The 16,040-nt window shown below is 46.9% G+C and overlaps 1 protein-coding gene across 1 annotated transcript in view; it reads right to left on the reverse strand.

Annotated features, from left to right (window-relative positions):
* Positions 1-3,450: 3,450 nt before the first annotated feature.
* Positions 3,451-16,040, reverse strand: part of RP1 (RP1 axonemal microtubule associated) — an 859,010-nt gene continuing 846,420 nt past the window's right edge. The window contains exon 17 of the mRNA XM_085605615.1: positions 3,451-6,582. Within this exon, the coding sequence (XP_085461741.1) occupies positions 6,575-6,582 (8 nt within the window). The 3' untranslated portion in view covers positions 3,451-6,574. The remainder of the gene's footprint in view (positions 6,583-16,040) is intronic.

Consider the following 16,040-nt stretch of genomic DNA (forward strand, 5'->3'; position numbering starts at 1 on the left):
CTCTGGTGTACTGGTCCCTTTATGGGATGATCTATTGCACTGGTCCCTTCATGGGATGAGCTCTAGTCCTCTCATGGGATTATCTTTGGTGCACTGGTCCCTTCATGGGATGATCTCTGCACTGGTCGATTCATGGGATGATCTTGCATACCTCTTATATGAGTGCTGTGATGCACTGGTCCCTTCATGGGATCTTTGATGGACTGGTCCCTTCATGGGATGATCTTTGATGCACTGGTCCCTTCATGGGATGATCTTGCATACCTCTAATCTGAGTGCTGTGAATCACTGGTCCTTTCATTGGATGATCTCTGATGCACTGGTCCCTTCATAGGATGATTTTTAATGCACTGGTCCCTTCATGGGATGATCTTGCATACCTCTAATCTGAGTGCTGTGATGCACTGGTCCCTTCATGGGATGATCTTTTCACTGGTCCCTTCATGGGATGATCTCTCATGCATTGGTCCCTTCATGGGATGATCTCTGATGCATTGGTCCCTTCATGGGATGATCTTTGATACACTGGTCCCTTCAAGGGATGATCTGTTGCACTGGTCCTTTCAAGGGATGATCTGTTGCACTGGTCCCTTCATGGGATGATCTCTGGTGCGCTGGTCCCTTCATGGGATGATCTCTGGTGCGCTGGTCCCTTCATGGGATGATCTCTGGTGCGCTGGTCCCTTCATGGGATGATCTGATGCAATGGTCCCTTCATGGGATGATCTGTGATGCACTGGTACCTTCATAGGATGATCTTGCATACCTCTAATCTGAGTGCTGTGATGCACTGGTCCCTTCATGTGTTGATATCTAATGTGCTGGTCCCTTCATGGGATGATATCTGATGTGCTGGTCCCTTCATGGGATAATATCTGATGTGCTGGTCCCTTAATGGGATGATATCTGTTGCACTGGTCCCTTCATGGGATGATCTGTTGCACTGGTCCCTTCATAGGGTGATCTGGTGCACAGGTCCCTTCATAGGGTGATCTGGTGCACTGGTCCCTTCATGGGATGATCTGATGCACTGGTCCCTTCATGGGATGAGCTGGTGCACTGGTCCCTTCATGGGATGGACCTCTATGCGCTGGTCCCTTCATGGGATGAGGATCATCTCTGCGCTGGTCCCTTCATGGGATGGTCTTTTATGCACTGGTCCCTTCATGGGATGATCTTTCATGCACTGGTCCCTTCATGGGATGATTTTTCATGCACTGGTCCCTTCATGGGATGATCTGTTACACTGGTCCCTTCATGGGATGATCCCTGGTGCCCTGGTCCCTTCATGGGATGATCTCTGGTGCCCTGGTCCCTTCATGGGATGATCTCTGGTGCACTGGTCCCTTCATGGGATGATCTTGCATACCTCTAATCTGAGTGCTGTGATGCGCTGCTCCCTTCATGGGATGATCTCTGATGCGCTGCTCCCTTCATGGGATGATCTTTGATGCGCTGCTCCCTTCATAGGATGATCTTTGATGCGCTGCTCCCTCCATGGGATAATCTTTGATGCGCTGGTCCCTTCATGGGATGATCTTTGATGCACTGGTCCCTTCATGGGATGATCTGTTGAACTGGTCCCTTCATGGGATGATCTGTTGCACTGGTCCCTTCATGGGATGATCTCTGCACTGGTCGCTTCATGGGATGATCTTGCATACTTCTAATCTAATTGCTGTGATGCACTGGTCCCTTCATGGGATGATCTTTGTACTGGTAACTTCATGGGATGATCTTTGATGCACTGGTCCCTTCATGGGAAGATCTTTTATGCACTGGTCCCCTCATGGGATGATCTTTGGTGCACTGGTCCCTTCATGGGATGATCTCTGATGCACTGGTCCCTTCATAGGATGATGTTGCATACCTCTAATCTAATTGCTGTGATGCGCTGGTCCCTTCATGGGATGATCTTTGTACTGGTAACTTCATGGGATGATCTTTTATGCACTGGTCCCCTCATGGGATGATCTCTGGTGCACTGGTCCCTTCATGGGATGATCTCTGGTGCACTGGTCCCTTCATGGGATGATCTCTGATGCACTGGTCCCTTCCTGGGATGATCTCTGGTGCGTTAGTCCCTTCATGGGATGATCTTTGGTGCACTGGTCCCTTCATGGGATGATCTCTGATGCACTGGTCCCTTCATGGGATGATCTTTGTACAGGTAACTTCATGGGATGATCTTTGATGCACTGGTCCCTTCATGGGAAGATCTTTTATGCACTGGTCCCCTCATGGGATGATCTTTGGTGCACTGGTCCCTTCATGGGATGATCTCTGATGCACTGGTCCCTTCATAGGATGATGTTGCATACCTCTAATCTAATTGCTGTGATGCGCTGGTCCCTTCATGGGATGATCTTTGTACTGGTAACTTCATGGGATGATCTTTTATGCACTGGTCCCCTCATGGGGTGATCTCTGGTGCACTGGTCCCTTCATGGGATGATCTCTGGTGCACTGGTCCCTTCATGGGATGATCTCTGGTGCACTGGTACCTTCATGGGATGATCTCTGATGCACTGGTCCCTTCATGGGATGATCTCTGGTGCGTTAGTCCCTTCATGGGATGATCTTTGGTGCACTGGTCCCTTCATGGGATGATCTCTGATGCACTGGTCCCTTCATGGGATGATCTGTTGCACTGGTGCCTTCATGGGATGATCTCTGGTGCACTGGTCCCTTCATGGGATGATCTCTGGTGCACTGGTCCCTTCATAGGATGATCTCTGGTGCACTGGCCCCTTCATGGGATGATCTCTGATGCACTGGTCCCTTCATGGGATGATCTTGCATACCTCTAATCTGAGTGCTGGGATGCACTGTCCCTTCATGGGATGTCTGTTGCACTGGTCCCTTCATGGGATTATCTCTGGTGCCCTGGTGCCTTCATGGGATGATCTCTGGTGCCCTGGTCCCTTCATGGGATGATCTCTGGTGCACTGGACCCTTCATTGGATGATCTTGCAAACCTCTAATCTAATTGCTGTGATGCACTGGTCCCTTCATGGGATGATCTTTGTACTGGTCCCTTCATGGCATTATCTTTCATGCGCTGGTCCCTTCATGGGATTATCTTTTATGCGCTGGTCCCTTCATGGGATGATCCTCGATGCGCTGGTCCCTTCATGGGATGATCTTGCATAACTCTAATCTGAGTGCTGTGATGCGCTGCTCCCTTCATGGGATAATCTTTGATGCGCTGCTGCCTTCATGGGATGATCTTTGATGCACTGGTCCCTTCGTGGGAGGATTTTTGATGCACCGGCCCCTAATATGATGATCTGTTGCACTGGTCCCTTAATATGATGATCTGTTGCACTGTGAAGGACTCGGCAAATTCTAAGACCTAGCGGTGCCAGGGGACAACACCTGAGACCTTCGGGGTTCACCTGTTTTGGCGTACTAAACAAACAGAGACACGGGACTCTTCCTCTGGCGTCAAAGATCGTCTTTAATGACTGCAGTCAGGAACAGAAGTCACAGAAGTATCATACAAGATAGATTCTAAGGAGACTGCTCAATTTGTACAAAGCAGGTCACTCCTTAAATACTAAATATTATGCTTCGGGCAAACATTCCTACAAGTTTACAACTATTCCCGTTTCTGTATTCCAAACAATAAGATCACACAACATTACATTCCTATTCCCAGGTGTCCAGCCTTCAATCACACAATTCTGATGTCCCTCTATTGAAAGGCCGGACCGCCCTATAATAAAATTGGTCACCTCCTCATCATAAAAGGCCAAAGGGAAAAACAGAAACAGATGCAGAAAATAGAAGAGCCAGATAAGACATATTTGTAGACAATAGAAGAAGCGTGGTCTATTGTATCAGGGTCAGTAATCTTGCTCAAGCAGGACAAGACAGAAAACCAGTGTGGCAGGGTCAGCCTCGGGCGGTAGAGTCAGCTTTCACCAAGTCATGCAGAAATCAGCACTAAGGAGTACGTGTGCTCGTGAGGTTACCTAACCAGGGTCACCGCTCGGACACCGCCCATTCACTGACTATGTGAGGGCAATGATACAAAATGGACGTCATGCACAAAATGAAACCCGTAGGTTCGAACACGAAAACCAGCAATACATGACGAATCCTTCAGTGCAGCGTTATGAAAACACTCGCACATACTAAACTCATCATTTGCGATTCACTAATACCAAAATCGTCACGGTACCATTAGTTCCAAAACACGGGTTCAGTTTTCACGGAACCTCAGACCCTCCTTTTGCCCTTACATAGGCAAGCACTAATCGATATCTGAGTCGATACCTATATTCCTCAAATCACTGAGGTTTTGCTGAAGCATCATCCTTTCCATCAATACTTCCCTAGTAACAGGCGGCCTTCTTATACACGTTGCAGCACAAAGGCCACATAAGGCAGGACCACACTGCACACAGAGACAGCATGAAAACAGGAGAACCAAAACAACCCCAATGACCATCAGAATCTTCCATCCCCACGCAGATAATAGATTCTAAACCCATCCAGTTAGCGACCACTCTCCTTCATCCACGTGTATAGAATCAGAGATCTTATGCAATTTGGAAATGGCCTCATAAACTGTCAGAGCATTATCCGGAATGAAAACACAGCAACTCAACCGGATCACTTTACATACTCCACCCCGATCTGCAAGTACAACATCTAGAATCATACGGTTCTGCAATGTCATAAGGCGATCCGCTTGAAGCTCAGCTGTCAAGTTACCAAGGGCACCAGCCGTTACATTAACAGTGGATTCAACTACACGAGTCAGCTGTCTCAGGTTCCTACTATTGACCATAGGTCCCCAAAACGGCAGAAAACCCAGGAAAAAGTCTCCCACTTCCTGACCAGCAGTATCCTCCTGACTAACAACACCTCTCACAACTCTGGCCTTGTGATAATCAGAGGCAGCAGTAAATGTCGGGGGTAGTAAGTTAGCAACATAACATGTTCCCGAGAAATCAGGGGGCAACCATGTGTATGCTCGATCATAACAGACAAAGTATGTACCCTTGGCAGCCAAAAACGCAGGGGAAGACTGTGATGGAAAAATGTACGTTTCGGTACAGTCACTCTTCCCTAGCTGAGCTCTCGGATTCTGACCATTGCCTTGCAAACAAAAACGACCTAAGTGGGGTACGACCCAAATCGGAGACGAACTCTTGCGCTGTTTCTCGCCTAGACTAATGCTATACCCAGTCGCATTCCAACCCACATAAGCTCGCAACTCATCCTTGGGAATGGATGAATATGCATCGATATCTCTACTCATATCAGCAACTCCTTTTATCAAAGCTTTATTGCTGGAGCTATATCTTGTGGAACGTGGTGGTCGCGGGGGATAGGTCTCAAGTGCAATAAGGAACATAGTCTGGAATGCCCACGATGATCCATTATAACTAAAAGGCAGAACTAGATACGAGATACCCTTATCAATGGTATGTGGCATCAAACCACACACCCAGCAATTAGTCATATTCATCACTAGTTGGTGTTGGTGCAGACGTTGAATAAACGAATTGTTTACAAACACAGAACGTCTAGCTTGTTCGTGTTTGGGCAAAGGGTGGAAAAAATGCGAAGAAGCAGTGGTAGCAGAAAAAGAAACGTGAGGAGGCACCGTAGACATGGCAGGTACAAAAATTAACTGGATACCAAAAACAATTCCACTCACCAAAATTATCAAGACAATAAAAAACATTAGGGCACACTGGATCAGGAAACATTTGTTGTGCAATATTTCATGCAATTTCACTTTACGCTCAATCACAGTATTAACACCTCGCAGCTCAGGAAGTTCCATCCTCTACTCGAGCCGTCCGCGGGGGTTGGTTTGTACCTGTTCAGAAATGCGTCCGTTAGCCTTGGGAGTTCCCAAAGACCAACCGGGGAAACCGACCTAGTGTCTGGTAACCTGCAAATCAAAAACTAGGCACACGTCACGGCCCTACGGCGAACCCGGATGGCCGGTTCATGAACACACATACAGCAAACTTCCTGGCTGAGGAGAATACAATTGTCCAAAAACAAGTTGTCAGGGCAGAGGGCGCAAAAGAAAACAAAGAAAGGGTATTTACTTTATTAGTCCTTGGAATGAGAGCGTAAAGAGTAACGATGTCTTCCAGGTTGTGTCTGCTCTTCGAACAAAGGACCAGATGACGAAACAGTGTTCAATTGTTCAGGTAAATGTTCGAATGGAGTAATGTTCATATCCAGGGGCGAAGGCACAATTCCAGGTGGAGCAGCAGTGTTCTTTAGTTTAGCTGATTCAAGACTTTTAAATCGTGCATCACTGAACGGGGCAAACCTAGGAACACACTCTGTCTCAGAATTTCCAATTCCCTGTCTAATCCACTTGTCATACGGTAAAGGAAGTGGTACACGCTTCGTATGGGCAGCATGCACCCAATGCTTTCTTCCAGCCAATCGCACAGCAGTCCGTGTTGACAACAAGACCTGGAATGGTCCGATATATCTTGGCTCCAAGTTTCTGGTTTTCCCAAAGTCCTTTACGACTACTAAATCACCAGGCTGTAACTTGTGTCCTGGTCCCTCTGTTGGTTTTGGCAGAGCCTCAAAAACCTGTTGATGAATGACACTTAGTTTAGCAGTCAAGTCATAAAGGTAATCAATCAACATGGGATATTCGAGCTGGGTAAATTCCTTAGGTCTAGGGACTCCCCAAACATTCACAGGACGACCAAACACAATTTCATATGGGCTAAGCCCTACTCGAGAGTGAACAGTCGCCCTAGTGGACAGAAGAGCCAAAGGCAATGCATCTGGCCATGACAATCCAGTAGTTGCTTGGATCTTAGCTAACTTCAATTTCAGAGTCCCGTTATAACCCTCAACAAGACCTGTGGACTGTGGGTGATTTGCACTATGGAACTTCTGTCTAATCCCCAAACCCACACACACACTCTTCATAACCTTTCCCACAAACTCACTTCCATTATCCGACCATACAATCCGTGGCATGCCAAACCTAGGGAAAAACTCTTTGAGAAGGACTTTGGCTGTGGACAGGGCTGTATTATCCTTCAAGGGGTAGGCTTCAATCCATCGTGAAAATGCACAAACTACAACAAGGACATACTTAAGGTTGTTACACCTTTCCATATGAATGAAGTCTAATTGGATAATCTCAAAGGGACAAGTCGGGGGAGCAAAATGACCAGCTGGAGTTGGAGTTCCCTTGCCAGGATTATGCATCAGGCACACCATGCAATTCTTAATCACCCTCTCCGCACACTTAGAAATTCCATCATTCTTCCATACTGGGGCCAACAACTTGCAAATTCCTTTCGCACTAATGTGCGCCATTCCATGTGCCATTGTAACTACTGCAAGCACATACGCATCAGGTAACATCCATCTCTGATGTTCAGACAGATCAATCCAACAACCAGTCGAATCCAATTTACCCATACTGTCTTTCCACACATTCTTCTCACTCTCAGTAGCCTCATTCTGAATTGACTTCACACTTTCAATCGTATTTTCACACATTCCAGCATCCGTAACCATCTTGCAGAACTTGCAACATACATTCGACTCATCATGTTCTTTGCCGTCTCTTTCGCAACCTCATCTGCAAACGCATTACGACCAACATCATCCGTAACCTTCCGTTGCGCACTACACTTCACAATCGCAACTTGCTTTGGCAAAGTAAGTGATTCAAGAAGCTCATTCACCAATTGTCCATGCTGTATTTTTGTCCCATGGGACGTCAAAAATCCTCTCTCTCTCCATAATCGTCCAAAACTGTGTGCAACACCAAACGCATACTGACTGTCGGTAAACACATTCACTCTCTTTCCCTCAGCCAAAACACACGCTCTCGTCAACGCAATCAACTCTGCAGCTTGTGCAGAATTCTGACTTACTCTCGCAGTCTCAACAATCGTACTCAGTGTCGTCACAGCATACGCAGCAGTCACATCACCATTCGGCAACTTAAAGCACGAACCATCCACATACAAAGTACCATCCGAATCTGACAAAGGAGTATCTTTCAAATCGATTCGACCCTTCGTTTCTTTTTCAGTTCGCAAACAACAATCATGTGGTTCTGAATCACTCGACTCTACAGTAGTTGGCAACAATGTGGCTGGATTCAACACACTACATCTTTTAATCTGGATATGACTCGCCAAGAGTGTCAGCTCATAGCCTGACAACCTAGCACTCGTAAGATGTTGAGTTTTCGTCCTGTTCAATAGAGTATCTACTGCATGTGGAACCATTACCACTAACATATTATCCATGACCAAACCAGCAGACTGTCGAATAGACACAGCAGCTGCCGCTGTCGCTCTAAGACAACTCGGCAATGCTCTTGCTACTGGATCTAAGGTCGAAGAAAAATACGCACATGGACGCTGTTTGTCACCAAATTGTTGCGTCAACACACTATACGTTCACGAAAGAGAGAGTTGTGCGTTTAGTGTAAACGGCTTAATGTAGTCGGGAGTACCCAACACAGGAGCTGAACACAACGCATCGCGTAACTCAGAAAAACTCTGCTGACAGTCATCAGACCATGGCAGAGGATTCGGAACATCTTTGCACGTGAGGGCTAACAAAGGTTTCGCTAACAAGGAAAAATTTGGAATCCATTGTCTGCAGTATGATGTAATACCTAAAAAGGCACGTACTTCTCTCTGAGTGCTTGGCACAGTCATTTGAGCAATCGCTTTAATTCGTTCTGGGGTCAACCTTCTGCCCTCCTTTGACAAGAGATGACCTAAGTAGGTTACCTCTCGGCAACAATATTGCAATTTAGAAGGTGACACCTTATGATGTAAATCAGACAAATGCTGTAGCAAAGAAATCGTAGCCGCTTTGCAAGTTGCCTTGTCATCAGCAGCCACTAAAAGATCATCAACGTACTGGATCAAAGCAGCACCAACAGGTAATACAAAGGTATCAAGCTGACTCTTCAGAGCCTGACTATATATCAAAGGACTCTCACAATAGCCTTGAGGTGCGCGCTTGAATCTAAAGCTACGACCACCTAAGGAGAAACCAAAAATGTCCCTACTCTCTTCTGCTATTGGGATGCTAAAGAAGGCATTCTTCAAGTCAATCACCGAGAACCAGGCAGCTGAAGCAGGAATCAATGTCAATAAAGCTGTAATGTCGGGAACCACAGGAAACTGCGGAACCACAATCTTGTTCACTTCTCTAAGATCAATTACAAAACGATACACAGGGGGTTTGGAAGAATCGGTACGTTTCAAAATCGGCAAAACAGGACTATTACACACGTTACCTCGTGTTTCCTCAATCACACCCTTCTGGATCAAATCATGGATGATCGGTAAGAGTGCTCGTTCACCATCGCTCGAAATGCGATATTGCGGAATTCGCGGTAATCTAACATTCGGTTTAAGCTGAACAACATATGGAGGAATTTCCAAAAGACCCACATCATTAGGACCCGTAGCCCAAAGAGATTCAGGGAGAGAACGCAATTCCGGTGGAAGTGTGTCTGTCGACACATACATAGGAGAGATCACTTTCCTACCCAATGTAAGTTGTACTCCCGAAGGGGAACAATGCAACGTCGCATACAATCGTTTCAACAGGTCCAAACCCAACAAATTCTCACCACAACCAGTAGTCAAAATCAACGGGGCTTCTAACTCACATGGTCCAATTGAAAGGGACAAAGGACTAGAGACTGGATTACGAACAGGGGCGCCAGAAAATCCTACTGAGACATTCATTAAGCCAGACAAAGGTGCGCCAGGGAGTTTAGAATGTATGATTGAACTTTTTGCCGCACCAGTATCCAACAGAAAAGGCTCAACCACACTTGATATAGCTACTGAAACGTAAGGCCCACTCTGATCGACTGGAACTGACACTACTCCCTCTCTTTTTCCATGGCTATCCTAGCAATCATTATACGCAGCACTATCGCCCTCTACATAGTAATCATCTACATGGTACTGCGGAGATCTACCAGATTGCACAGTCGATTGATCAAAACAATTAAGAGAACTCTGTGACGGGAGAGAACGCTCATTCTGAGAAAACGCAACACCACGTCCTCTACCTCTAGAGACTTGTTGAAAACCACCACAACCTCTCCGAACTGGCATACCATTCATACGTTGTCGCAAAACAGGGCACTCGTTCTTCTAATGACCCTCTTCCTTGCAGTATACACATTGGTTCAATCCTAACAAGGGCCTAGAAGCAAAATACTCCGGTCTCAGTTGTACTTTCGGAAACTGTGTCTGTTGCTGAAATGGCGAACGTTGCTGCGAATCGTTTTGATTCGAGCGAGGCGGATACGCCTGCTGCAACAACACCTTAGTCTTCAATTCCTTCGTTTTCTTTTCCACTCGTTCCTTTTCTTCCTTATCTCTATTCTTGTAATATTGGGCTGTAGCTGGAATCTGAGCCGTCGAAGAAACAGCCCAAGCACTTTCTGAGTCTTTTAATTTGTTGCACAAGTCAGGCAACAAGTTAAACACAAATTTATCGACAAATAATCTCTGGCCTCCCTCCGAACTCATGTCTTGATCCCTGTGGTCCACAAAAGTCTCTTCAAATCGCGTGAAAAAATCGGACACACTTTCATCCTTCTTCTGCTTACAAGCCGACAATTTATCCCAGTTAACTCTCAATGCTGGCATCAAAGTCTTCATCAAATTAACTATCCTATTTGGTAACTCCGCTACTAGGGGCTCAGGCTTTGCACCTCCTACTTGGAGAGCATCCGCTGTTAAATAGCAGCCCAGGTACCACCTAACTCGTTCTGATGTTCCTCATGGCGAATCTTCGCCCATATCGGTTGTGGCACTACATTGCCAAACAACATCTCAATATCTGCAAGGTTCATGATACAAGCGTCCACTGTCTGGGACAATTCCTTATAGTAACCGGCAGGACTCTTACGTTGGTCTGGCAAAGTCTGTTTTAATGCTAAAACTTCAGACCTCTTCCTTAGGACATGTATCCAAACTCTTTGAAAATGTGCTGGAGCGGCCTGAATACCTCTCCCTGCATCAGCCTGTACCGCATCACGCCATACTGGCGGAACCTCTCTCATAGGATATTGTCCTAACGTCTTCGTTGTCGAAGAATCATTCGCAAACAAAGCTCTAGAGGGTAGCACAGACCTATAGGCAAGAAGCCGTTCTAACGCATGTCTAACTGCAGAACCCACAATCATACCTTTCGCAAATTGACTCTGGAGTTCGAACATTTCAGTAGGGACTGAGTCTAATTCGTCGTTATCCCATTCATCTCGCAACAACTTACACATCTCCTCAAACACATACCTCTGAGTCGGTTCATTCCATCGAGAAAACGTATCGTAAACTATACAAGAACTATACCTGTCGGCTTTCAAAATCCACCGATGAGCCATCGAATCTAATAATGCTCGTTCTCCAGAGTCAGGGAGCTGGCTACGTCTCTGCGTAGAATCAGAAACGACGGGCGCAATTAGCGACCCAAAAAGAGGAGTCAGAAAATTGGGGACGGTGTCGGTTACTCGCCGACGAACGGAAGGTGATGGAGACATAAGAGCAGGAGAGACAGCATTCAATGAAAGCAAAGGAGCAAAAGGAGTAACAGAAACAGGAGTAACAGACGTAGTAAGGTGAGGTGTAGTAGTTAAAGACAAAAGAGGCAACCCAGGAAGAGGGGGTGCCGGAGGAACATAACCTAGCTGAGGAACAGGGGCAGGAACAGAAACCGGAACAAATGGTGGAGGCGGAACTACCAAAGGCCGACCAGCAGCTGATTGTACAGCAGGGGGAACTAAAAGAGCTGTAGCGCCTTGTACATAAGGAGGTGGCGACTTCAATAAATAGGACATCAGAGGATCCTTTTCGGGGTCCTCTGTTGGCTTATCGGGACACGATGGCAGAACAGGGTAGCACTTATCAATTGCCATGCTATGTTGTCTAGTGGAAATCTCGATCGCTTTCTCTTCTTCAGCGTCCGTAAACTGCCTAGCAGCTTGCATAATCGTGACACCTTTGTCTCGTTTATCCTTTTTAGCCTGTTTGATATATTTCTGCTTGGCTTCTTTGCGCCATAGACGAAAGGAATCAAACATCGCCGGCCGGGCTTTCTTCTTAAATAACTTCGCTTCCAAATTATCTAAAATTGCAGTTTCAAAACTACCATGTTGTGGCCATCTAAGAACACCATCTTTCCTCGTATAGTGGACCCATACCTCATTATACGTGATAGGACCCACACCATGCTTCGAATAGAGCTCATATGTCGGAGTTCCAACCGGAGGTATCGGACAAGAGTCCTCCAATCGGGAATCCTTGTTGCAACGTCCAAGACAAGACAAGAAACCAAGACTACAGTTAGGCATCTTTGCTCACTAACCAAGTTTCAAACTTCAAGGGGCTATCTACAAGACCCTCGGTTTGTGGGAACTGCAGCTACCAAATAATGCTAAGGACCAAACTAAACCAAATGCAATGGAACCATGCAAACCAAAACTAAGGACCAAAGAACTCGAGTTACCAAACAAAACTAAGGACTCCAAGAACCAAGAACTAAGAACAAACCTAAGGACTGGGAGCGACCCACTGATACTTAACTGAAAGATCGATGACGTCACCAGGAAGACCCGTCTATCGTCTCGCCGTACTAAGGACTACGCCAGGCTCCAAAACAGGTCGACAGTCAGGGCGCCAGTCCTTTGCAGCCGTCTGGAAGCGGGAACCTTCGCCGGAAAAGACCTTCGGACCACTTATGCGACATACATAGATCGATGAAGTGGGGTGCACCTCCCTTGGGAATTTCACACAAAGCTCCTCACAATCTGTAGGCTTGGACCGGTACCACTCGATGTCGCACCACGCTAGGGCGCCAACTGAAGGACTGGGCAAATTCTAAGACCCAGCGGTGCCAGGGGACAACACCTGAGACCTTCGGGGTTCACCTGTTTTGGCGTACTAAACAAACAGAGACACGGGACTCTTCCTCTGGCGTCAAAGATCGTCTTTAATGACTGCAGTCAGGAACGGAAGTCACAGAAGTATCATACAAGATAGATTCTAAGGAGACTGCTCAATTTGTACAAAGCAGGTCACTCCTTAAATACTGAATATTCTGCTTCGGGCAAACATTCTTACAAGTTTACAACTATTCCCGTTTCTGTATTCCAAACAATAAGATCACACAATATCACATTCCCATCCCCAGGTGTCCAGCCTTCAATCACACAATTCTGACGTCCCTCTATTGAAAGGCCGGACCGCCCTATAATAAAATTGGTCACCTCCTCATCATAAAAGGCCAAAGGGAAAAACAGAAACAGATGCAGAAAATAGAAGAGCCAGATAAGACATATTTGTAGACAATAGAAGAAGCGTGGTCTATTGTATCAGGGTCAGTAATCTTGCTCAAGCAGGACAAGACAGAAAACCAGTGTGGCAGGGTCAGCCTCGGGCGGCAGAGTCAGCTTTCACCAAGTCATGCAGAAATCAGCAGAACGCGCACTAAGGAGTACGTGTCCTCGTGAGGTTACCTAACCAGGGTCATCGCTCGGACACCGCCCATTCACTGACTATGTGAGGGCAATGATACAAAATGGACGTCATGCACAAAATGAAACCCGTAGGTTCGAACACGAAAACCAGCAATACATGACGAATCCTTCAGTGCAGCGCACATATTAAACTCATCATTTGCGATTCACTAATACCAAAATCGTCACGGTACCATTAGTTCCAAAACACGGGTTCAGTTTTCACGGAACCTCAACTGGTCCCTTCATGGGATGATCTGTTGCACTGGTCCCTTCATGGGATGATCTGTTGCACTGGTCCCTTCATGGGATGATCTGTTGCACTGGTCCCTTCATGGGATGATCTCTGGTGCCCTGGACCCTTCATGGGATTATCTCTGGTGCCCTGGTCCCTTCATGGGATGATCTCTGGTGCCCTGGTCCCTTCATGGGATGAAATCTGGAGCCCTGGTCCCTTCATGGGATGATCTCTGCACCGGTCCCTTCATGGGATGATCTTGCATACCTCTAATCTAATTGCTGTGATGCACTGGTCCCTTCATGTGAAGATCTTTGATGTGCTGGTCCCTTCATGGGATGATCTTTGATGTGCTGGTCCCATCATGGGATGATCTTTGATGTGCTGGTCCCATCATGGGATGATCTTTGATGTGCTGGTCCCTTCACGGGATGATCTTTGTGCTGGTCCCTTCATGGGATGATCTTTGATGCGCTGGTCCCTTCATGGGATGATTCTCGATGCACTGGTCCCTTCATCGGATGATCTTGCATACCTCTAATCTAATTGCTGTGATGCACTGGTCCCTTCATGGGATGATCTTTGATGTGCTCCTCCCTTCATGGGATAATCTTTGATGCACTGTCCCTTCATGGGATGATCCGTTTCACTGGTCCCTTCATGGGATGATCTGTTTCACTGGTCCCTTCATGGGATGATCTGTTTCACTGGTCCCTTCATGGGATGGTCTGTTTCACTGGTGCCTTCATGGGATGAGCTGTTTCACTGGTCCCTTCATGGGATGATCTGTTTCACTGGTCCCTTCATGGGATAATCTTTGATGCACTGGTCCCTTCATGGGATGATCTTTGATGGACTGGTCCCTTCATGGGATGATCTGTTTCACTGGTCCCTTCATGGGATGATCTGTTTCACTGGTCCCTTCATGGGATGATCTATTTCACTGGTCCCTTCATGGGATGATCTGTTTCACTGGTCCCTTCATGGGATGATCTGTTTTACTGATCCCGTCATGGGATGATCTGTTTCACTGGTCCCTTCATGGGATGATCTGTTTCACTGGTCCCTTCATGGGATGATCTTTGGTGCGTTGGTCTCTTCATGGGATGATCTTTGATGCACTGGTCCCTTCATGGGATGATCTCTGATGCACTGGTCCCTTCATGGGATGATCTCTGATGCACAAGTCAATTCATGGGATGATCTCTGATGCACTTTTCCATTCATGGGATGATCTGATGCACTGGTCCCTTCATGGGATGATCCTTGATGCGCTGGTCCCTTCATGGGATGATCCTTGATGCGCTGGTCCCTTCATGGGATGATCCTCGATGCGCTGGTCCCTTCATGGGATGATCCTCGATGTGCTGGTCCCTTCATGGGATGATCCTCTATGAGCTGGTCTCTTCATGGGATGATCCTCTATGAGCTGGTCCCATCATGGGATGATCCTCTATGAGCTGGTCCCTTCATGGGATGATCTCTGATGCACTGGTCCTTTCAGGGGATGATCTCTGATGCACTGGTCCCTTCATGGGATGATCTTTGTGCTGGTCGCTTCATGGGATGATCTCTGATGCACTGGTCCCTTCATGGGATGATCTGATGCACTGGTTCATTCATGGGATGATCTTTGATGCACTGGTCCCTTCATGGGATAATATCTGCACTGGTCCCTTCATGGGATCTTGCATACCTCTAATCTGAGTGCTGTGAAGCACTGGTCCCTTCATGGGATGATCTCTGATGCACTGGTCCCTTCATGGGATGATCTCTGCACTTGTCCCCTCATGGGATGATCTTTGATGCACTGGTCCCTTCATGGGATGATGTTGCATACATCTAATCTGAGTGCTGTGATGCACTGGTCCCTTCTTGGGATGATCTTGCATACCTCTAATCTGAGTGCTGTGATGCGCTGGTCCCTTCATGGGATGATCCTCGATGCGCTGGTCCCTTCATGGGATGATCCTCGATGCGCTGGTCCCTTCATGGGATGATCCTCTATGAGCTGGTCCCATCATGGGATGATCCTCTATGAGCTGGTCCCTTCATGGGATGATCTCTGATGCACTGGTCCTTTCAGGGGATGATCTCTGATGCACTGGTCCCTTCATGGGATGATCTTTGTGCTGGTCGCTTCATGGGATGATCTCTGATGCACTGGTCCCTTCATGGAATGATCTTTGGTGCGTTGGTCCCCTCATTGGATGATCTTTGGTGCACTGGTCCCTTCATGGGATGATCTCTGATGCACTGGTCCCTTCATAGGATGATGTT

The sequence above is a fragment of the Triturus cristatus genome, chromosome 5_1, assembly GCF_964204655.1.
Source record: "Triturus cristatus chromosome 5_1, aTriCri1.1, whole genome shotgun sequence".
NCBI classification, from domain to species: Eukaryota; Metazoa; Chordata; class Amphibia; order Caudata; family Salamandridae; genus Triturus; species Triturus cristatus.